Below are 24,027 nucleotides of genomic sequence, written 5' to 3'. Positions count from 1 at the left end.
GGCTGAAAAAAGGAACAGTTACTGTTTGTCTTGGATTCATAGGAAAGCACAAATATCATATTCAGTTTACCTAAAAAGATATCTAGGGCGTTTTAGAAAGCCCAGAAAGCTGTTCCTCAGTACATATGGGTCCAGTTTCTTTAGGCGTAACTTGTAAAGACAACATGCATTTTCCTTAAATACCAAAATTAACGATCTGGTTATAAATGCCTATCAATCATGTTCATAGTGAAGTGTGCAGGAAGCACATTCAATGCTTGTCATACACAATATCCCAGAAATCATGGCTGCTCTGTAAATAAGCAGAATACATGGAGCATCTTGCCCCCAGTAGATAATGAAACTTGCCTATACACTGAGTACTGATTTTTGCTATAAATATTTAATACTGCAGCGCTCTGGACTTTTATTAATACAAATAAATCAAATTAAAGAATACATAGACACATTTCAGCTTTTAGCCTTCTAGCCATGACCCCAAATCATGTTGTAGGATGAGAGATGCATGATTAAGCTACTAACAACCTTATGCTGTCATTGGATTGATAAAGCATGAGGGGTGAATATAAACAGAAGCACCATTGTATAACCATTTCAAATTTCAGTCAGCTCTTACTGAACAGTGATACATTTTTACAGTGGGACCAAAAGTGGCGGTGGCAAACTGTGCCTAGTAGTTTAGCTAATCAATCATAAAAGTCCAGCTCACACTGTTATTAGATGGGTGCACGCTATAGCTAGGCACTGCACAGCCCAGCAAACAAATTCCAGAGCAAAAAATGAATAGCAGCACTCCAATAGAGTTATCTTCAAACTTTTATTGCATATCCAGGAGTACAAAAAGATAGCAACGTTTCGGACTACATGATGGCATGATGAAGGACATGTAGTCCGAAACGTTGCTATCTTTTTGTACTCCTGGATATGCAATAAAAGTATGAAGATAACTCTATTGGAGTGCTGCTATTCATTTTTTGCTCTAGTAGTTTAGCTAAACCTATATTCTTATGCTGAGGTTTGTACTGACCGCCTTCCACACATGAAACTAAAATATAGCACTGACCTACATTTGATAGCCACCCAGATCCCCTATTTTACATAATTCTATACCGCTTGCTGGTACAATGTTGAAAATAAATACAATCGCTAATGAATACTGAAGATGTACAAAGCTCAATGCCGAAAGAGTCTATATTTTTTTTTTTTTAAGTATTCTACTTTTAAATATTATTTAATATAAAGCTAAATCCTACAATGTTAGTTGGGGATGTAGTGGTTTTGGTTAATCAGTGTTTAAACAGAAAGCAACAATGCTTGCTCCCAATTCCAGTTATGCCTCTTCGCATTTCATCTGTTGAAGTCTGCATAGATGTTTGTTTAGTGTCTAATAAGAGAATGCAATATAGCAGCACATATTTCACCTGTATAACCTCTGAGTCACTACTTCGCGGTACATAATAGAAATGTAAATAAGCAATAAAAATAGCACAAAGAAATCATCCAAGAAACCTAGAATACCAAACAGAGCCTCTGGGATAATGTCCAAGGGTGAAACAAGGTAGAAAAGTGCTCCAAGTAGACAGAGAACTATTCTTATGCGGAACATCCAGAAAAGGCCGCCCACTGAAAACATCTCCCGGAAGGCATGGCGCAGCAGTGTGGGCAGGTCCATAAGTCGTTCCATAAGCTAAAAGGATCAAAGGAAAAGGTTACTCTATGGTTCAATGTGTTCTTCTTGTATGTGAACATCAATTAAAGGACATTTTACTCAAAATTCTCCTTTGAGTCATCTAAAAGAGAATATATCAATATCTGTTATACTGCTTCTTTATGTTCCTGTGCTGAATAAAATGACTGACTATCTGTGGGAGGTGTCCCTATCTGCCAGCAAGCATCAGATACCCAGATATCCACCGTACACAGATATGCACTTCCTGTTAGTTTCACTTGGAATTTGAAGCAATGCTACTTTTTATTTTTCATGTACTATGTCTCTTTAACCATTTTATTATATTAAAAAAAAAAAACTTTCAGTCTTGATGGTACCGAAAATATATAATAATCATAAAAAAAACAATAACTGCAGCAGCATTTTTTTGTTTTGTTTTTATGTCCCCAATAGACAAGAATTTATAATCCATCATGTGAACAATTACATTATTGGCAGCATTGGGGTGAGTCTGGCAACTCAATAAATGGTTTTCAGGTGTAGAAAGAGACCAGGGCAAATGCATTTCTTTCAGTTAGAATGGTGGTGCACTTTAAATATTTTGTGTTATTTTCATTCATTGTTACTCAAAAAGTAGTACCGATTAAAATGGCATGTTTCAAACAAAATTGTTGGCTGTATGTTTTTTGTGTTTGTGTTATAACCTCTTTACTACCAGGAATTTTAGAGAAAAATTGCCCTAAGTATAATTTTTGATGACGTCACTGCGCAACTTTATTTAAAAAAACAAACACAGTATAGGGAAATGGGGCATGCTGCTTAGAAGCCTGTATCTCAATGCTTTAAGCAGCTAAAGACCCCCAAGACAAGGTAATTGCCTAACCTTTCTAACAGTATAGGTATTGGGGATCTGAAAAAAGTTAAAAAAAATATATATTTTAAAAAATTAAAAACCCTCAAATCCAGCTTAGCACCCAGGTGGGAAAGTGCTTAGCACTCAAAGGGTTAAACTAGCTGTTTATTTAAAGAATTAATGCATGGTTACAAAATTAAAAAAAAAAACAAAGAAAAAAAAAAATCTCAAAATGTGTTCATTGGCATGCTCGGATTTAGCTAAAACCAAAATTTATATATATATTTTATTCTTTTTGAGGTCTTTAACTTTAGCTACATGTGAAAAAGAAAGTACACCCTCTTTGAATTCTATAGTTTTAGGTATCAGGACATAATAACAATCACCTGATCCTCAACAGGTCTTAATATAAAGTAAATACAACATCAGATGAACAACAACACATGACATATTACTCTGTGCTATGACTTATTTAACAAAAATAAAGCTAAAATTGAGAAGCCCTGTGTGAAAAACGAAGTACACCCTTACTGCCTCCATAGGAATTAAGAAGCTAAGTAGCAGCAAGGTGCTGCTAATCAAATGCCCTTGATTAATTGATCATCAGCAAGTGTGACCACCTCTATAAAAGCTGAAGTTCTAGCAGTTTGCTGGTCTGGAGAATTCAGGTGTGTGTTAGCACAATGCCAAAGAGACAATACATCAGCAATGATATTAGAGTAGCAATTGCTGCTGCCCATCAATATGGGAAGGGTTAGTAGGCCATTTTTCAGTGGGGGGTCTTTTCTGAATGTTCTGCATAAGAATAGTTCTCTGTCTACTTGGAGCACTGTTCTACCCTGTGTATTTAGTTTTTCACACGTCTTCTCCAGTTTGTCTTTATTTTTGTTAAATAAATCATGACATGTGTAATTTGTCATGTGTTGTTGTTCATCTGAGGTCGTATTTACCCAAGACCTGCTAAGGACCAGATTATTGTTGTTATGTCCTGATACATAAAACCACAGAATTCAAAGAGGATGTACTTTCTTTTTCACATGACTGTATGTCTAAAATGATGCAATTGGGGTAACTCTTACTTGGTATTGTAGAACTACCCAAATTCCCAAATTGACCCCCCAAACTATATATATATATATATATATATATATATATATATATATATATATATATATATATATATTATATATATATATATATAATACCTGATATCTATCAAATAGCTCTCTTCCCTCCTCCACACACAGGTCAATACCATTTTAAGTATTGTCAGCCAGTCTGCAGTTTAGGGCTTTTTTTATCTTTAATAATGTATTTTTAATTTGCTGTAGTGTAGGGATCCCTCCCCACCCCTCCCTGATTCCTCCAAACAGCTCTCTAACTCTCCCCCCTTCCACTATTCTCCTCCATGTTTGTTACTCGCAGCTAGTCTGCCAGTAACACATTATTGAAATCTTTTTTTATATTATTTATTATACTTTCTTTCTGTAGTGTAGGGATAACCCTCACCACCACTCGCCTCCAAGAATTTACTTTTTTCTGTAGTGTAAGGACCCATCCAAAGGAATTTTCCTTCCCTACTCCTGCCTCCCACCAACACCAACGCTAAATTGTTAGAGACAGTAACAATCAGCGATCTGGCTTAATATGGTAAGGGAGCATGATCAGAAACAGTAAGTCTCATCTGTAAAAAGTGACAACCAGAACTGCAAGGACTAAAGACAGGATCACTGCAGTTCTACGTTATGTGGTACTGCATGAAGTAGAACTGCAGCTATTCAGTTTAAGGGGTTAATGGAAGATTTGTACTTACCTAATTCAAGAATCAAAGTAAACCTGTGGTCATGTCCTATTAATTATGTTTCCATTTCTTATGATGATTAGCAGTTAGCATATTTTTTTTTTTTACAAATTATGGTGTAAGAAAAGAAAAACATTTCACTTGAAGTGACAGTCAACACCAAAATTAGTATTTTTTAAAAAGATAGATAACGCCTTTACTAATTTTACTAACCATTCCCCAGCTTTGCACAACCAACATTGTTATATTAATATACGTTATAACATTTAAACCTCTAAATTTCTGCCGGTTTCTAAGCCACTACAGACAGCCTCCTATCACATGCTTTTTTATTTGCTTTTCACAACAGGAGACTGCTAGTTCAAGTGGGTCATATAGATAACATTGTGCTCACGCCAGTGTAGTTATTTAAGAGTCAACACAACACAGCACTAATTGACTAAAATAAAAGTCAATAGATAATAAATAAAAAGTCATGTGATCAGGGAGCTGTCAGAAGATGCTTAGATACAAGGTCATCACAGAGGTAAAACGTATATTAATATAATGGGTAATAAGGGGATTATCTATTTTGTTTTGTATCTGATTATTCTGGGGTTGACTGTCCCTTTAAATATTTATTACACAAAGTTCTCCCCAGGCCCTATTGAATGGGTACACCACCCAACTGCCACTGACCACCTGGCTAAAATGTAAACCAATATTAAGTAAAATTAGCGTATATTACTTTTTTCCCCATGTCTGTTGCACAAAATATCATTAAATAAATTTATTTTAAACTATGCAATTATTTTGTGCTTTGGGTACCTTCTGTTAAATTTATAAATAACAGAAAATGTTATAATAATGCAAAGTATTACACTGCCCCCACCCAGCTACTTCATAATGTCATCCAGCTAGTAACCAATGCCACCCAGGCTGGAAAAAATTCTGTGGAGAACACTTGCATGTTGTGATTATTATTACTAAAACACAAATATTAATACATTGACAAGGAAAGAGGATTACTGTCAAATGACTTACAGAGCGAGGCTGTCCAGAAAATCTTCTATTATAGTTATTGATTTCCTGATGAATCTCTATTGCTTCTTGTTGTTGATTTTGTTCAAACATTGGAAACAGTAATGTTACCTACATGTGTCAAACCAAACTTTATTAAATACATCATTTAACAAAGCATTGTTTTATATGTACCTTTAATGTCACTGTACAATGAAAAAAAATCTAAAAATAATTAAATAATGCATTTATCTTACCCAGATAAACATTTCTAAACAGAAACATTTTTCAAAAATTACAATTGTCTCTTCAATTTATGATATATGCACTATCAACATTATCAATATCTCCAACCCAGTATTTCTAAACCCTGGGCAATCCCTTTTAGAACTACTTTATTTATTTTTGGCAATAAAAAAAAATACACTGACAAGTTGTGTTACATTTTCTGTTTCCGTCATTAAAAGACTATGAAAGTCAAAAAACTTTCATGATCCAGATAGAGCATATCATTTTAAACAGCTTTCCAATTTACTTTGTTCTCTGTGAATCCTTTTTAAAGACTATTTCCAGGTAGGCTCAGGAATGTGCATATCTCCTGAGCATTATACGGCAGTAGTATTTGCTTCTAGTGCTCTGCAAGGCATTTGTTACAAACAGTACTGCCATATAGGTCTGCTCTTCATCAAAGGAAACAAAATAAATGTGATAATAGATGTAAATGGGAAGGTTGTTTAAAGGGACATTAAACACTAAATAAACGCTAGATAGTATGTAGCATTTTAAGAAAAGATTAGTCTGAGAACAAAATGTAGATGTATTTTTTAAAGTTTCATTGGCGGTTTAATATTGAGAAAATAAGTGTAACATTTTAGTGTCTATAAAACAATGGGAGCTGCCATGTTGTAACTTCGGTTACCTTCTCTGCTGTAGACACAGTTATAAATAGGTCACTAGAGTGTGCAGCCAATGGCTGTGAGGAATATATCAGTGTTCTGCACTTCCATTTCTAACAGGAACTGAAATGCTCATATTTTCATAATGGAATTACAGGAAAAGGGGACAAAATATATATACAGTTTATTATTTTATATTACCATCTCAAATTGTTTAATGTCAATTGAAGACTGCATGATCTATCTGAGTCATGAAACTTTAAAAGGGACATGAAAACCAGAATTTTTATTTCATGATTCGGATAGAAAATACAATTATAAACAACATTCCTATTTACTTCAATTATCTATTTTGCTTCATTCTTTTTGTATCCTTTGTTGGAGAAATAGCAATACACATGGGTGAGCCAATAACAAGAGGCACCTATTTGCAGCCACCAATCAGCAGCTATTGAGCCTATTTAGATATGCTTTTCAACAAAGGATATCAAGAGAATGAAGTAAACGAGATAATAGACGTAACTGGAAAGTTGTTTAAAATGGTATTCTCTATCTGAATCATGAAAGAAAAACGTTGGGTTTCATGTCCCTTAAATTTTGACATTTATTTTACTTTCAAAGAATAACATTGCATCAATGCTTGAAAAATGAAAGAAAAGAACAAATATTTTTTGTGCAATATATAATACGACACATATCATAAATAATCATTTGTAATCTAGTGTAGAATGTTGAACCTAAACACTTGATTAAAGGGACATAATACTCATATGCTAAATCACTTGAAACTGATGCAGTATAACTGTAAAAAGCTAACGGGAAAATATCACCTGAGCATCTCTATGTAAAAAAGGAAGATATTTTACCTCACAATCTCCTCAGCTCAGCAGAGTAAGTTCTATGTAAAAAGTTATACTCAACTGCTGCTTAGCTGCAGGTCATGAACTCTTTTACTGTGATCTCACGAGATTTCACTTAACTCTCATGAGATTTCATTGTTACTTCCTTAAAGGGACATGAAACCCAATTTTTTATGATTTTGAAAGAGCATGCAATTTTAAACAACTGTCTAATTTACATCTATTATCTAATTTGCTTCATTCACTTGATATCCTTTGCTGAAAAGCCTATCTAGATAGGCTCAGTAGCTGCTGATTGGTGCCTGCACATAGATGCCTCGTGCGATTGGCTCACACATGTGCATTACTATTTCTTTAACAAAAGATATCTAAAGAATGAAACATATTAGATAAAATAAGTAAATTGGAATGTTGTTTAAAATTGTATCCTTTACCTGAATCATGAAAGAGAAAAATTTGGTTTAGTGTCCCTTTAAACTTAAAGGGCCATGATACCCAAATGTTGAAACACTTGAAATTGATGCAGCATAGCTGTAAAAAGCTGACTAGAAAATATCACCTGAACATCTCTCTGTAAAAAAAGAAAGATATTTTACCTCAAAAGTTCCTCAGTAGCCACATCCCATTGTAAAGGACTTCATACAGCAAATCAGTATGTCTGTCCCGGGACAGCTAAGGGAGTGAGCTTAGGTGCACACTCATCTTATTTCCCTATTCAGTTTAAGGAAGTTTACTATGAAATCTCATGAGAGTTAAGTGAAATCTCATGAGATCACAGTAAAAGAGAGATAAGGACCTCAGCACTGCTGATGCTGATTGGCTGCTGTTCATTTCTTCATTTTAATTTTTTTTTGTCTGCAGCTGAGGAATAGCTGAAGTATATTCTTTTACACAGAACCTACTCTGCTGAGGAAATTGTGAGGTAAAATATCTTCCTTTTTTACATAGAGATGTTCAGGTGACATTTCCTGTCAGCTTTTTACAGTTATACTACATCAGTTTCGAGTGATTTAGCACGAGTATTATGTTCCTTTAATAGAAAAATAAGATGAGAGTGCACGTAAGCTTGCTCCTTCTGCTGTTCCGGGACAGACATACTGATTTGTTGCTTAAAAGTCCTTTACAATGGGATGTGGCTACTGAGAAACTTTTGAGGTAAAATATCTTTCTTTTTTACACAGAGATGTTCAGGTGATATTTTCTAGTCAGCTTTTTACAGCTATACTGCATCACTTTCAAGTGTTTAAACATTTGGGTATTATGGCCCTTTAAAACATAAAACAGGACATCTAAGGCAATATCTGAGTTAGAGAGGCATTACCAACCAAAGTTAAACCCACCACAGCTACAACTACAGTAACATTGTTACTATCATTATGCTATTGTTTTTCCTCATCTGCCTGCAGCTGTCTTCAAAGTTGTTCTCTTATTTGAACCACTTACAAGTATTAGTTAATGAAGCTCTGCATCTTCACACTGGGCGTCGCCATCTTGTCATCTTATATTTGTCATATCTTTAAACTGGGCAAAAACACTGCAAAAATGTAACACTTCTGCTCTCTATTATGTGAGCTAAACTAAAAGGGACACTCAAGTCAAAATAAACTTTTATGATTCAGATAGAGCAGCAGTTTCAAGACACTTTCCAATTTATTTCCATCATAAAATTTGGTACATTCTTTTTATATTCACACTTTCTGAGGGACAAAATCATACTGAGCATGTACAAAAGCTCACAGGGTATACGTATATTAGCCTGTGATTGGCTGATGTCTGTCACATGATACAGGGGGCGGAAAATGAGAGAAATAATAAATTTGTCAGAAAAAAAATGCTTACTTGACATTCAGAGTAGGTGTTACATTATTGTCTTTTTATAATGCACTTGTTAATTATGCCATTCTATTGCATTGAGTAGTCGAAGTGTAAGATATAGCAAACAAAAAGCCGGTAACACCACAGATCTGTGAAAGTGCTCTGCTTCTGTCACATGATGCTACAATATGTGAGTTACAAGATGGCGGTGCCCGGTTGCAAGATGGCAGCGCTTTAGCAGCTGGATTCTGTAATGAGTTAAAATAAGAGAACGCTTTAAAGAAATCTGCAGGTACAGGAGGAAATGCAATAGCATGGTGAGTAGTAACCATTCTACTGCAGTTGTACCCAGCAGTTTAATGTCCCTTTAACGTATCCAGTCCTCACAGATGTCATGGCTTTAAAACTATAACACTATCAGGAAGGATACAATTGTGATAACCAATCCTGGAGTACTCCGTAGGCTAAACAGGAATCTATAGGAATGTGTGGTATATCAGGATACAAGAAAGGAATTATCAAATCTTATACATATTTGACCAAAAAACTACAGAGACAGTGTTTTTGTATAGTAAAAAATATCCATTAGCTATCACAGAGGACTTTATTAGATAAAATATAACAAAATTCCTTACAGTTTGACGGCAAATAGGACAACTTATCGCACCGAGCCATGTACCATATCTCCAGTATGCAATAATACAGGGGCCTGTAGAAACACAAACAGCATTGTTTAACAGAATACAGTGTAAACAGATGTTTATTAACAACCACATATCCCTGACAAAGTCATATATTTCAGAATCTATTCAATAGAAAAAAAACATTTTGACTTATAAAATACATTATTATTTTAATATTTTAGTATAAGTGCATTATTGTTACTGTTGTGTGTTTTGTTATCTCAATAATAATTAAAGGAACAGTAAACAACTTGAGATTACATTATAAAATGTTTAGTTATGCATAGTAAACAACTTTGCAATATACTTTCATTATTTATGTTCCCCATATTATATAATGTAGCTCTGAAAATTGTGGCTTTTCTAATTTTTAGAAGTAAAAAGCATACTGCAGACTTATTAGTGCTAACCCTGCTACATATCACAGTATATAGTCTCTTGTAATCACAAGGTGTTTACTTTCCCTTTAAAAATGTGTTCCTAAGGCTTGCAACTATTTTTCTTTAATGATTTAGATAGAGCATGCAATTTTAACCCCTTAAGGACCAAGGCCATTTTTCAATTTCTTTCCCTTAAGGACCAGGGCTATTTTTACATTTCTGCAGTGTTTGTGTTTAGCTGTAATTTTCCTCTTACTCATTTACTGTACCCACACATATTATATACCGTTTTTCTCACCACTAAATGGACTTTCTAAAGATACCATTATTTTCATCATATCTTATAATTTATTATTAAAAATATTATAAAATATGAGGAAAAATTGGAAAAAAACACACTTTTTATAACTTTGACCCCCAAAATCTGTTACACTTCTACAACCACCAAAAAACAACCATGCTAAATAGTTTCTAAATTTTGTCCTGAGTTTAGAAATACCCAATGTTAACATGTTCTTTGCAAGTTATAGGGCAATAAATACAAGAAGCACTTTGCTATTTCAAAACCACTTTTTTTTTTTCAAAATGAGCGCTAGTTACATTGGAACCCCGATATCTGTCAGGAATACCTGAATATCCCTTGACATGTATATATTTTTTTTTAGAAGACATCCCAAAGTATTGATCTAGGCCCATTTTGGTATATTTCATGCCACAATTTCCCTGCCAAATGCGATCAAATAAAAAATATTGTTCACTTTTTCACAAACTTTAGGTTTCTCACAGAAATTATTTACAAACAACTTATGCAATTATGGCATAAATGGTTGTAAATGCTTCTCTGGGATCCCCTTTGTTCAGAAATAGCAGACTTATATGGCTTTGGCGTTGCTTTTTGGTAATTAGAGTCTGCTAAATGCCACTGCGCACCACACGTGTTTTATGCCCAGCAGTGAAGGGGTTAATTAGGGAGCATGTAGGGAGCTTGTAGAGTTAATTTTAGCTTTAGTGTAGTGTAGTAGACAACCCAAAGTATTGATCTAGGCCCATTTTGGTATATTTAATGCCACCATTTCACCGCCAAATGCGATCAAATTAAAAAAAAACTTAATTTTTCTCGCAATTTTAGGTTTCTCACTGAAATTATTTACAAACAGCTTGTGCAATTATGGCACAAATGGTTGTAAATGCTTCTCTGGGATCCCCTTTGTTCAGAAATAGCAGACATATATGGCTTTGGCGATGCTTCTTGGTAATTAGAAGGCTACTAAATGCCGCTGCACATCACACATGTATTATGTCTAGCAGTGAAGGGGTTAATTTGGGATCTTGTAGGGAGCTTGCAGGGTTAATTTTAGCTTTAGTGTTGAGATCAGCCTCCCACCTGACACATCAGACCCCCTGATCTCTCCCAAACAGCTCTCTTCCCTCCCCCACCCCACAATTGTCCTCGCCATCTTAAAGGGCCACTAAAGCCCAAATTTTTCTTTCATGATTCAGATAGAGAATACAATTTTAAACAACATTCCAATTCACTTCCATTATCTAATTTGCTGCAATCTTTAGATATCCTTTGTTAAAGAAATAGCAATGCACATTGGTGAGCCAATCACACGAGACATCTATGTGCAGCCACCAATCAGAAGCTACTGAGCCTATCTAGATATGCTTTTTATGAAAGAATATCAAGAGAATGAAGCAAATTAGATAATAGAAGTAAATTAGAAAGTTGTTTAAAATGGTATTCTCTATCTGAATCATGAAAGAAAAAAAATGGGTTTAATGTCCCTTTAAGTACTGGCAGAAAGTCTGCCAGTACTAAAATAAAAGGTATCTTTTTTTCTATTTTTTTTTTTTCTCCCTCCCCCTCTACATTATTGGGAGCCATCTTTACAAAAAAAAAATTGTTTATTTTTCTCCCCACTTTTCTGTAATGTAGCTTCCCCCCCAAGGACTAAACCCCCACCCCCTTCCAGATCACTTTGATTATTTATAATACAATTTTTATTTCCCCTCTCTCCCTCTAAAATTACACAAACCGTTCCATAGTGTAATGGTTCCCGCCCGCCCGCCTTCCTCGTGCACATGAGCGCGTCCATGCGCGGCCCCCAGCTACCCCGCCCACGATCCCGTCCACCTCTGTACTCAGCAAGCCATCGATGGCCGCCCACCCACCTCCCACGTCGGCTCCCACCCACCAGCGATTGCGGACATCGATGTCCGGTGCAGAGAGGGCCACAGAGTGGCTCTCTCTGCATCGGATGGGGGAAAATGTTATTGCAGTGATGCCTCGACATGGAGGCATCACTGCAATAACCGGAAAGCGGCTGGAAGCGATCAGGATCGCTTCCAGCCGCTTTCAACCCCAACGTCGTACAGGGTACGTCGCTGGTCTTTAAAGACCAGTTTGTGCAAGACGTACCCTGTACGACGTATGTCCTTAAGGGGTTAAGCAACTTTCTAATTTACTCCTACTATCAAATTTTCTTCGTTCTCTTGCTATTTTTATTTAAAAAGAAGGAATTTAAAGCTTAGGAGCCAGCCCATTTTAGGTCCAGCACCCTGGATAGGGCTTGCTTATTGGTGGCTACATTTAGCAAACCAATAAGCAAGCATAACCCAGGTTCTCAACCAAAAATGGGACGGCTCTTAAGCTTTACATTCCTGATTTTTAAATAAAGATAGCATGGGAACAAAGAAACATTGATAATATGAGTAAATTAGAAAGTTGCTTAAAATTGCATGCTCTATCTAAATCATTAAATAATTGTGTTTAAGGTCTCTTTAATTTCATGAAATGTCATAAAACAAAAGTTTTGTAACCAAAAAAAGAGCTTTTCTTAGTATGGTTACTTGTGACTCTTGGGAACATAATATAAGTAGTATTACAATTCTAGTCAAATAAGGGATGCCTTGTTTTTAAACCATTTTAAATACATGGGTATTTTAAAAAAGGACATATTTCAACATATAAATGATAAAGTTAGAAATAGGTTTACCACAAAAAAGGTGGCCACAGTTTGTTTCAACTGGAAATGTGGCTTGTTGTAAACAGACTGGACAAGACATATCTGAGTAGAACTGGTGCCTCGGTGGCACTGGTGTTTCCTGCAGACACAAAAGACAAAAAAGAGTGAGTAATTTAAAGGTTTAAAGCTAAAGTTCCCAATCAAAAATTAGAAGGAATTCCAAAATGATTCTCCCCAATAAAGAATATATTATATCATACAATTATATTCAGAATTTACACGAGGTGCTATATCTGCAGTGAGAGTGTAGTTATAATGAAGGTGCTGTATGTGTAGTGACAATGAAGGTGCTCTGTTTCCAGTGACATCAAGGGTGCTGTGAGTGCACCAAGTTGCAGTGACAGACAGTAGTGGCACAGCATTTAAGGGACATTAAACACTTTGAGATGGTAATATAAACTGTATATATAAAAAAAACAACTTTGCAATAGACTTCCATTATTTATTTTGTCCCCTTTTTCCATAATTTCATTCTGTCAATCATGTGCTGTTCAGTTCCTGTTAGAAGTGGATGTGCAGAACATTGTTATATCCCACACAGCCATTGGCTGCACACTCTAGTGACCTATTTATAACTGTCTCTAATTGGCCTCAGCAGAGAAGGAAACCTAAGTTACAACATGGCAGCTCCCTTTGCTTTATAGACACTAAAGCTTTACACTTATTTTGTCAATATTTAAACTTTAAAAAAATAATCTATATGTTATTATCAGACTAATCTTTTTTTTTTAATGCTTCATTCTATCTAGCATTTATTCAGTGTTTAATGTCCCTTTAAAATAATTTCTAATACAAAAAGCCATCAGAAGGGCACACTTTATATATCTGCATTTTTGTTGTCTAGACGCTTATTTTAGAAAAGGAAAAATATGAAGTTCAAGATATAGGTATTTTTTTCTTTGTTTATTTTACAATGCATGTTTTTAAATGGATGTTTCTGGGTAGGACAAAAAAAAAATTCCAGTTTTATAATCGATTTAAACAGTGTTAACAAAATCTTTTTTCATTGAAAAATAATATATTTCTTCCTTAAAGGTATAGTAAAGACCTTGAGATTTAAATATAAAGCGTTTAGTTATGCATAATAAAACACCTTTGGGATATGTTTTTATTGTTCACTCTTTTCATGCAATTAAGCTCTGAAAATTGTGGATTTTCTATTTCTCAGAGCTGGAAAAACTGACTTCTCATGGCTAACCATGCTACATACCTGTCCCTTTGCTTTAACAGAAAGCAAAATGAAAAACAATATTAACACAATAGCATGGCTAGACTTGTTGCCTGCAGACTAAAGCCCAGATTGCATCCTCCAAATGAGGCAAGGGGTGGGTGGAGTTTGGCTATTGAACAAAATTGCAGTAAACAATATGTTCATTTAATGAAATAACATTTAGACTTGGCTGATATTCTGTAACAAAACACCAAAAACGTCTTGTCCTTAAAAGGTGATTACTGTCCCTTTAAGATGGTGAGAGTCCACGACCCATCACTTGCGGGATACAAAGACAAGCCCAGCAGGAGGAGGCAAAAACAATTCCAGTGTTTCGCTCCTCCTCACCCAGCCTCAGTTAAAGGAGAAGGTGGAACTTTGAAGTGTTGCAGTGTTTTATGAAGCAAGAAGATTGAGAGGGTTCTCTAACCTAGTGTTTTCTTAACTCAAGTCCTCAATTAACCCTAACAGGCCAGATTCTGATGATGTATGAACTAGAGCACTGATTAAATTATCAGCAGAGGGGTGAGAGCAGGTTAGTAACCATGGTTATGGATCAGCTGATTATTTCATGAAAATCTGGCCTGTTAGGCGTACTTGAGGACTGGAACTGGGAAACACTAACCTAACCGATCTGAGATACATAATCCCCGCTACTCTCTGGCTAAGATAGAATGGTGACAGGAGTTCAGCTCTGCAGTGAGTTTTTTTCTCCAAGTGCGGAGATGTCCCAGGCCACACCAGACATAATGTGAATTATTTCACCAATTTCCTGGTCTACAGTGTGCTGCCCTTGTACGCCCTTGTAATGTGCTTAGAGTTCCTTGGATAGACAGTTTTACTCTCACGTAGTTGGCAGAGAGCTACTGTGATACGTAAAGGAAGGGGGTGGGGTTTCATTCTTAGTTCCTAACTTTTTGTAATGTTCTACTTTTGTCCACATATAAAGTTTCTTCCTTATTGCTTAAATAGTTTCTGGAGGGCTAGTAATTGTGACTACCCCAATATACAGACTAATCCTGATTTACATAGGTGAAAAAGAAAGCTCTATAGTCAAAATAAATTGCTTACTTGTTCATTTTGTAGCTGCTCGCGAACTGCTCTCACCCGTTCTTGATTCTCCGGGTGAATGTTCTGCTGTTCAGTCCTATTTAAATTTAGCACAATGCTTATAAATAATAACAAATAAAGCATTACAATACATTATAGTATACCATGAAGGAACATATACAGATGATGGGAACTAAAATGTGTTTAATCTAGCAAGATACATCATTTTAAAAGGATCAAGAACTGGCAGTCATGTTACAATTAAAGGGGCATTAAAGGAATAGTCTAGTCAAAATCAAACTTTCATAATTCAGATAGAGCATGCGATTTTAAGCAACTTTCTAATTTACTCCTTTTATCAATTTTTGTATTTGTTCTCTTTGTTCTTGTTTTCTGTGTGAATTTTACTCTTAAAGGGACATGAAACCCAAAACAAATATTTCATGATTTAGATAGAGAATACAATTTTAAACAACTTTTCAATTTACTTCTATTATTTAATTTGCATCCTTATCTTGTTATCCTTTGCTGAAAGGTTTAGCTAGGGAAGCTTAGGAGCAGCAGAGAATCTAGGTTCTAGCTGTTGATTGGTGGCTGAATATATATATCGATTGTGATTGGCTCACCCATGAATTTAGTTAGAAACCATTAGTGCATTGCTGCTTCTTCAACAAATGATACCAAGAGAATTAAACAAATTAGATAATAGAAGTAAATTAGAAAGTTGTTTAAAATTGTATTTTCTATCTGAATCATGAGAGAGAAAAATTGTGTTTCATGTCCCTTTAAGTCTCTCTTTTGGTACGTGTCTATAGTATGTGAAATGTTATGCATTTACTCTGCTTATATCTTGTCTTTATCTATGTGATGTTCAAACCTTGTCAATACTTGTGATACTTCCTAAATTTATAATTTCACTAATTGTATAACCCCAGCCTCCTCCAAATTATATTGTCTGTTTTCTCAACTTATCTCACCCTGAATCAAATTTTCCCAATTGGCCTTTTGACTGTCTTTGATCATGTCATTATCTAATTTATTGCAATCAGCTGAATGCTAAGGCCTATAAATGTAACACTACTATATGGAAAGCATTGCAGTATTGTAACATCATCTGTTCACATCTCTTAAGTGAACATTTATAAGTGAGACACTAAGTATTAGTAAAAGAATTATACAAGAATTGAACACCGGACAAGGCAAGTTCTGTTGTAATTCTGTGTTTTATCCACAGCTTGACTATTTTGTAAAAATGCTCAATATCTTTATATTCCTTTTTGCCACCTTTTATCTCTACAACAAACTACTTTACTCAATTACTCCTTCCCCCTTACCACCTGCACTGCTCATTAGCCCATCTCTCTTAACCTCACCTTACTTTTGTATTCATGAACTTCACACATTCCTAAAGACTCTCTCTCTCCTTTGCACCTCATCCCAAAAACAGTCTCATTACTGCAAATCTGCATCTCATGTCACTCTCCCTCTTGCTCATACTAGCTGCTGGTGACATCTCTCCTAATCCTGGTCCCCCACAACTTCCTAGCCTTGCACACCCATGTGTGCCTTTCAATAGACTTCAAAAGCAAAACTCTTGTAACCTTATTCTCATTCCTCTTGCATCTAAAGACACCTCCCCCTTGACTTGTGCACTCTGGAACTCTCGCTCTGTTTGCAACAAGCTCACTTCTATCCATGACCTCTTTATCTCCCACTCTCTTAATCTTCTGGCTCTCACAGAAACCTGGCTCTCTCCTTTAGACACAGCTTCTGCCGCTGCACTGTCACATGTGGGTCTTCACTTCAGCCACACTCCATGGTCTGATAACAGACAAGGAGGTGGTGTTGGTATTTTACTTTCCTTTTGTTGCACCTTTCAACAAATACAGCCCTTCTCTTCCCTCACATTTTCTTCATTTGAAACACACCCGATTTGCCCATTCCCTCACAGCTACTCCCCGCTCTCTCCTACTACCCTACCCTTACCCCTATACTCACACACATCTTCAGCCTCTCCCTCAGCACTGGTATATTTCCCTCATCTCTTAAACACGCACTGGTAACACCTATCCTCAAAAAACCTTCTCTCAACCCAACCTCCCCATCCAGCTAGCGCCCTATTTCCCTACTCCCTCTTGCCTCGAAGCTTCTCGAAAAGCTAGTATATGCATGTCTATCCCATTTCCTTAAACTAAACTCTCTTCTTCCCCACTGCAATTTGGATTTCATCCCCATCACTCCACTAAGACAGCATTTTTAAGGTTACCAACGAAACTCATCAAAATCCAAAGGCCACGTCTCTCTGCTTATCCTCCTTGATCTGTCTGTAGCCTTTGATACTGTCGACCACCCTCTTTTGCTCCAACCCCTCCAATCCTTTTGCATTTATGACACAGCTCTCTCATTGTTCTCTTCCTATCTGTCTAACCGTACCTTTAATGTAGTCTTCTCTGGGGCATCCTCTGCCCCGTTACTAATTTCTGTTGGGGTACCACAAGGCTCTGTCCTTGGTCGCCATCTCTTCTCAATCTACACATCTTTAGGTTCCTTAATAAAATTCCATGGGTTTCAATACCATTTGTATGCAGATGACACCCAAATCTACCTCTCTGCACCAGACCTATCTTCTTCCTTGCAAACCTGTGTCACTAACTGTCTGTCTCATATCTCATCTTGGATGTCCTCTCACTACCTTAAGCTAAATCTCTCCAAAACTGAGCTCCTTATTTCCCCCTTCTTCAAAAATCTCCACCCCCAACTTCTCTATAACTGTCGATAATGCCATCATAACCCCTACCCCACATGCTCGATGTCTTGGAGTCACACTTGACTCAGATCTTTCTTTCACTCCTCACATTCAGTCCTTGGCTAAATCCTGCCACTTCCATCTTAAAAACATCTCTAAAATTAGACATTTCCTTTCACAAGACACAACTAAGATTCTAATCCCCTATCTCATCCTTTCCCGCCTCGATTACTGCAACTCCATCCTCTCTGGTCTCCCTAGCTGCCGCCTAGCACCTTTACAATCCATAATGAATGCCTCTGCCCAGCTCATCTTCCTTACACGTCGCTCTTCATCTGCTGCACCTCTCTGTCAATCCCTTCAATGGCTTCCTCTTGCCACTAGGATTAAAGACAACATTTTCACTCTGACATACAAAGCCCTCAACTGCACTGCTCCCCCCTACATCTCAGACCTTGTATCCAGATACTCTTCCTCCTGACCCCTTCGCTCTGCCCACGATCTCCTCCTCTCTTGCTACCTTCTCCCATTCCCGTTTACAAGACTTCTCCTGACTGGCTCACATCTTGTGGATCTCTCTGCCTCGCTCCACAAGACTCTCCCCTAGTTTTGAAAGCTTCAAGCGCTCCCTAAAAACTATACTATTCAGGGATGCATACAATCTACACTAACCTTTCCTAACTCTGCTGCTATCCCCTTAAACCCCTTAGCATGTAAGCCTATGAGCCTAGCTGTTTGTAGATCACCGGCATAAGAGCCGATTACAACAGTGCAACTCTCGGCAGGGACCTCTACCCATTTGACCCCCCTATAAATGTTACCTTGTATACCGCCTATGTTTATAGCGCTGCGGAATCTGTTGGCGCTCTACAAATACCTAATGATGATAATAATAATAAAATAAAGTTTATTATAAAACAACTACTTAAATAAGGAAAAACACCTACCCTGCACAAGTGGTATGGACTGGAGTGTGGAAACAGGCGTAGTAAGATCCACCATATGCCCAAGCAGAGAATACCATTAATTTTAGGGGTGTATAGTGGACTACTGTAAAAGTTTTGTACTATAGTTTCCTATACCAGCTCAGAAAGATGTGATCACAAGTCTTTAAGAACTGAATTTGGCAGGATGTCACCTTACTGTTGTCTTTGCTAACCCATCACCAACAACTGCAGACTCCAGAGGGGTGGACAAAAGATTCCAACCAGGACGGATAAAAGGTCAAATTACAACAAGCGACTGTGACTGTTGTGTAAAGATAAATTGCATATTGCTGACCTACCTCAAGAGTAAAAATATTAGGGTACCAATGAAGGCTAAGCTGAGAACAACTGCTACAATCACTTGATTGCTGATTCCTTCAATAAACGTTGCATCATCTAACTGCGCTTGCACAAACTCTCCTCTGTTTTCAGCCATTCCAGGACATTTGGCATTAAACTCTAGAAAAAAACACATCAGAAAATAGATTTTATACAGTTGTTTTTGTTTTTACTGTAACTCCAAAAACTTGTTGTTTTAACCTGCACACACTGACTGCAACTGGTATTTAACCTGCTCACACTGACTGCAACTGGTATTTAACCTGCTCACGCTGACTGCAGCTGGTATTTAACCTGCTCACGCTGACTGCAACTGGTATTTAACCTGCTCACGCTGACTGCAACTGGTATTTAACCTGCTCACGCTGACTGCAACTGGTATTTAACCTGCTCACGCTGACTGCAACTGGTATTTAACCTGCTCACGCTGACTGCAACTGGTATTTAACCTGCACACGCTGACTGCAACTGGTATTTAACCTGCACACGCTGACTGCAACTGGTATTTAACCTGCACACGCTGACTGCAACTGGTATTTAACCTGCACACGCTGACTGCAACTGGTATTTAACCTGCACACGCTGACTGCAACTGGTATTTAACCTGCACACGCTGACTGCAACTGGTATTTAACCTGCACACGCTGACTGCAACTGGTATTTAAAGGGACAGTCAAGTCCAAAAAAAACTTTCATGATTTAAACAGGGCATGCAATTTTAAACAACTTCCCAATTTACTTTTATCACCAATTTTGATTTGTTCTCTTGGTATTCTTAGTTGAAAGCTAAACCTAGGAGGTTCATATGCTAATTTCTTAGACCTTGAAGACTGCCTCTAATCTGAATATATTTTGACCACTAGAGGTCATTAGTTCATATGTTTCATATAGATAACATTGAGCTCATGCACGTAAAGTGACCTAGGAGTGAGCACTGATTGGCTAAACTGCATGTCTGTCAAAAGAACTGAAATAAGGGGGCAGTCAGCAGAGGCTTAGATACAAGATAATAACAGAGGTAAAACGTGTATTATTATAACCGTGGATATGCAAAACTGGGGAATGGGTAATAAAGGGATTATCTTTCTTTTTAAACAACAAAAATTCTGGTGTTGACTGTCCCTTTAACCTGCACACACTGACTGCAACTGGTATTTAACCTGCACACACTGACTGCAACTGGTATTTAACCTGCACACACTGAGTGCAATTAGTATTTAACCTGCACAAACTGACTGCAACTGGTATTTAACCTGCACACACTGACTGCAACTGGTATTTAACCTGCACACACTGACTGCAACTGGTATTTAACCTGCACACACTGACTGCAACTGGTATTTAACCTGCACACACTGACTGCAACTGGTATTTAACCTGTAAACCAGAAAACACAAATATAAACAAACAATTCCAACAAAATTAGTTATAACTCACGCTGACTGCAACTGGTATTTAACCTGCACACGCTGACTGCAACTGGTATTTAACCTGCAACTGGTATTTAACCTGCACACACTGACTGCAACTGGTATTTAACCTGCACACACTGACTGCAATTGGTATTTAACCTGCACACACTGACTGCAATTGGTATTTAACCTGCACACACTGACTGGTATTTAACCTGCACACGCTGACTGCAATTGGTATTTAACCTGCACACACTGACTGGTATTTAACCTGCACACGCTGACTGCAACTGGTATTTAACCTGCACACGCTGACTGCAACTGGTATTTAACCTGCACACACTGACTGGTATTTAACCTGCACACGCTGACTGCAACTGGTATTTAACCTGCACACGCTGACTGCAACTGGTATTTAACCTGCACACGCTGACTGCAACTGGTATTTAACCTGAAAACACTGACTGCAACTGGTATTTAACCTGAAAACACTGACTGCAATTGATAATAGGTAGTAAATTAGAAAATTGCTTAAAATTGCATGCTCTACCTGAATCGTGAAAGAAAAAAAAATTGGGTTCAGTTTGCCTTTAAGTTTAAAATAGAAATCTTATTGAAATTCACTTCTCTCAGCTCAGAGAGCTTATTATCATCACTGGTGTGATACTTATCTCTGACTCTGAGAGCAGAGTGTTTTAACAGTACACATGCACTGCAAAAATGCTTATATTCAAAACAGAAAAGCACTCATGCACTTAAAAAAAATGTGATGAGCTCTCAGTATTCTTCAGTTACTTTGCTGTGTCTATTAGTGTATATCTAATTTAACGTGTGTATACATCATTTGCTGGCAGTCCAACATGGCCCAAAAAAAGTAAATGGTAAAAACATAAAACGTAGGAAACTCTCAGAAAAACATGGGTGCACATAACAAGACATGGTCAACAAAATCCACTTGGGATGAACAGTAAACACAAATATAAACAAACAATTCCAACAAAATTAGTTGGCACTCACTCTTGGAAAAACGGCAGTGAATGCTAAACACACACAAAATGGGGGATTTTTAATATTTTTTTTACAGCTATTGGTTTATACTATATATAAGACCAAATGCCTCTCCAAAGCAAGTGTCTGGGCATCATTCAGCCTTCAATTGTGGCTTTTAACACTTCTTGTTTTCAGCAAGAATAAACATAATCACTTACATGACCTTTAAATTAATAACAAACAGCAACAATAATTATAATATTCAAAACATAGAGGCAATATTCACCATGTATCACTGTAAAAATGTAAAGATTAAAAATTCATACATATAGAAAAAAAATCATAACACATTTTTGGATAAAATATACTGTGTGCTCAGACTTAATTATATTTTCTATATTGTTTAGTGGAATTTAATAATTTACTGGTGCTTGAGACAAATTTAGGAAATTATTAGTTTGCATCTGTTGTTTAGTGAAGTCTAATATTCTTGTGTATAAATTATTATTATTATAATGTATTTGTCATACAAGACACTTGTGTTGTGTAATTTCTTATGTAGAATATATTTATGGAAAGTACATTTACTTATTTATTTACTGACAGATAAAGAGCATGACACGCCAGTCTTGTGAGTTGTCAGTATTTTGAAACCTACAAATACACTTCCACTAGGGCGCACACCTGATCTCTATAGAGATCAATATATGTATATGCGAGTAATGTTATTCCTTATCATGCGAACACAATTTTACAGACCACCAACTTGAGAATCACTGGTTTACAACTTTGTAATTGATTCTACCACAGAAAAGCTTAGCAAGAATTCACGTTCTACAAAATAACCACTGAAATGTAAGAGGGAACATTTATGTGCGATGCTTTTTGTTTGGAAAGGAAAGTGCTCTTTTGTGTCAAACAGCCTTATCTAGCGCTTACATTTTGCAAAGGTGTCTGGACTACAGCTAACCTTGTGCCTCGCTAAGAAGCTTTTCCTGAAAGTCTCTGAAGCACACAACACAATCAGCTTATTTCACTGCACAACAAAGGGATTCAGCAGCAGCACCACGTCTCTGTGTGTAACAGGAAAGAGAACTTTCTGACAGATATGAATACAAGCGGGCTGTTGTGTCCTGCAGGAGTAACACATACGTTCTACAGATACACATACGTTCTACAGCACAGCTTCCCTGTCTTCCCTCAGCATTCAGACAGCTTGTGAGTCACATCTCTTCCTGGAGGTGGTCCCTGTGCAGGAAACTGCCCCAACATTGTCATTTCCTGCTACGTACAAACTGTATGTGTGACTGTGTAAGTAGCTGCTGCTCCATGATCCGATTTATACGTACGTTGAATGTTTTATTTTTTAAATTAAATTCTAAATATAAAACGAGCGATATGGTGTGATCTATTCTGAAGCAGCATCACTGTTCACTATTTACTGGATACTAATTACTCTCTCTGTTTGCACTGTTTGTTATCACAGGTATTTAGGTTTTGTGTTCCCCTAAGCACTGAGAAATCTGCTGCCCCTCAAACTCCCCAACTCCATTAGCGCATATTTGCCTTATACAGTATATGTTTCTCACAAAAGGTACAGGGCAGCCATTCAGGCAATCAACTGATGAGTTCGTTGTAATTAAAGCAGGTATAGAAACATTTCAAACGTGCTGGGATCTCTCTTCACTCTACTGAGAGGTTGATTTCTGCTGCAGCTTCTTGTTACATAACTTTTCTATAGTCAATACTTTAGCATTTAATTTTTCGGTATAAGTAACAGTTTCAACAGAAACACAGTATCTATTTTAAATGGGGGGGGGGATACACGTACACAGCCATTTGTAAAAATGTGATATACTCTGGGCTCTATCACTATCCTTTGTGCAGGGAGGAACATGAATAGTGCTTTCCAGGGGTGCAATTCATGTTCCCCTCTACACGCCCTGCAGCATGATGTCTAACTCATAAATGTCCAGGAAAACATGGCAGAGGTCTCAACCCTAGATTCAAATGTATTTAGTGTCACTTTAAAGTCTATGGACATTTTTGTATATAAATCATTTGATAATATTTTCTATTGTAATCAACCCCACTATCAGGTAAAATGTATAAATGGAAACAAATTAAAGGAGCATTAAATACCTCTTGCTTTTGTGCAGAAATTGTGCTTTGTCCCACACTCTCCAGAGAGTCCAGAAATAAAAATCTATAACCTTAAAATTGGCTAAACTAGCTATTTAATTTGCAGCACTTACAGGTTAAAGAATTCACTGTTTGGCCTTTCTTGGGTGCTTGGGAGAAGCACAATT

The 24,027-nt window shown here is 36.8% G+C and overlaps 1 protein-coding gene across 3 annotated transcripts; it reads right to left on the bottom strand.

Moving 5' to 3' along the window:
• Positions 1-1,175: 1,175 nt before the first annotated feature.
• On the bottom strand, positions 1,176-22,939 carry LOC128643962 (E3 ubiquitin-protein ligase RNF170-like). Of its 3 annotated transcripts, none has more exons than XM_053696728.1 (7): positions 22,890-22,939; positions 19,277-19,436; positions 15,267-15,342; positions 12,956-13,064; positions 9,529-9,602; positions 5,347-5,454; positions 1,176-1,687 (listed from the first exon to the last, which is right to left on the bottom strand). In XM_053696728.1, exons 2-7 carry the CDS (start codon positions 19,411-19,413, stop codon positions 1,418-1,420), a joined length of 774 nt encoding a protein of 257 aa, XP_053552703.1. In that variant the 5' UTR covers positions 19,414-19,436; positions 22,890-22,939; the 3' UTR covers positions 1,176-1,417. The 3 variants fall into 3 exon arrangements, with proteins under 3 accessions (XP_053552703.1, XP_053552702.1, XP_053552704.1); XM_053696727.1 differs by lacking the exon at positions 22,890-22,939 and adding an exon at positions 22,658-22,875; XM_053696729.1 differs by lacking the exon at positions 22,890-22,939 and adding an exon at positions 22,689-22,875.
• Positions 22,940-24,027: the final 1,088 nt, after the last annotated feature.

The sequence above is a fragment of the Bombina bombina genome, unplaced genomic scaffold (assembly GCF_027579735.1).
Source record: "Bombina bombina isolate aBomBom1 unplaced genomic scaffold, aBomBom1.pri scaffold_614, whole genome shotgun sequence".
Classification (NCBI taxonomy): domain Eukaryota; kingdom Metazoa; phylum Chordata; class Amphibia; order Anura; family Bombinatoridae; genus Bombina; species Bombina bombina.
The sequence above is the reverse complement of the archived record's forward strand: the minus strand, read 5'-3'. Positions and strand labels throughout refer to the sequence as shown.

What these genes read in the sequence shown, in the direction of transcription:
- LOC128643962 (XM_053696728.1), bottom strand. Translation starts at nt 19,413, where the DNA reads ATGGCTGAAAACAGAGGAGAGTTTGTGCAAGCGCAGTTAGATGATGCA. An exon ending in CTGTGGCCACCTTTTTTGTG is followed by an intron (nt 9,603 to 12,955) that starts GTAAACCTATTT and finishes GTGTTTCTACAG; the next exon opens with GCCCCTGTATTATTGCATAC. An exon ending in GTCCTATTTGCCGTCAAACT is followed by an intron (nt 5,455 to 9,528) that starts GTAAGGAATTTT and finishes TGACACATGTAG; the next exon opens with GTAACATTACTGTTTCCAAT.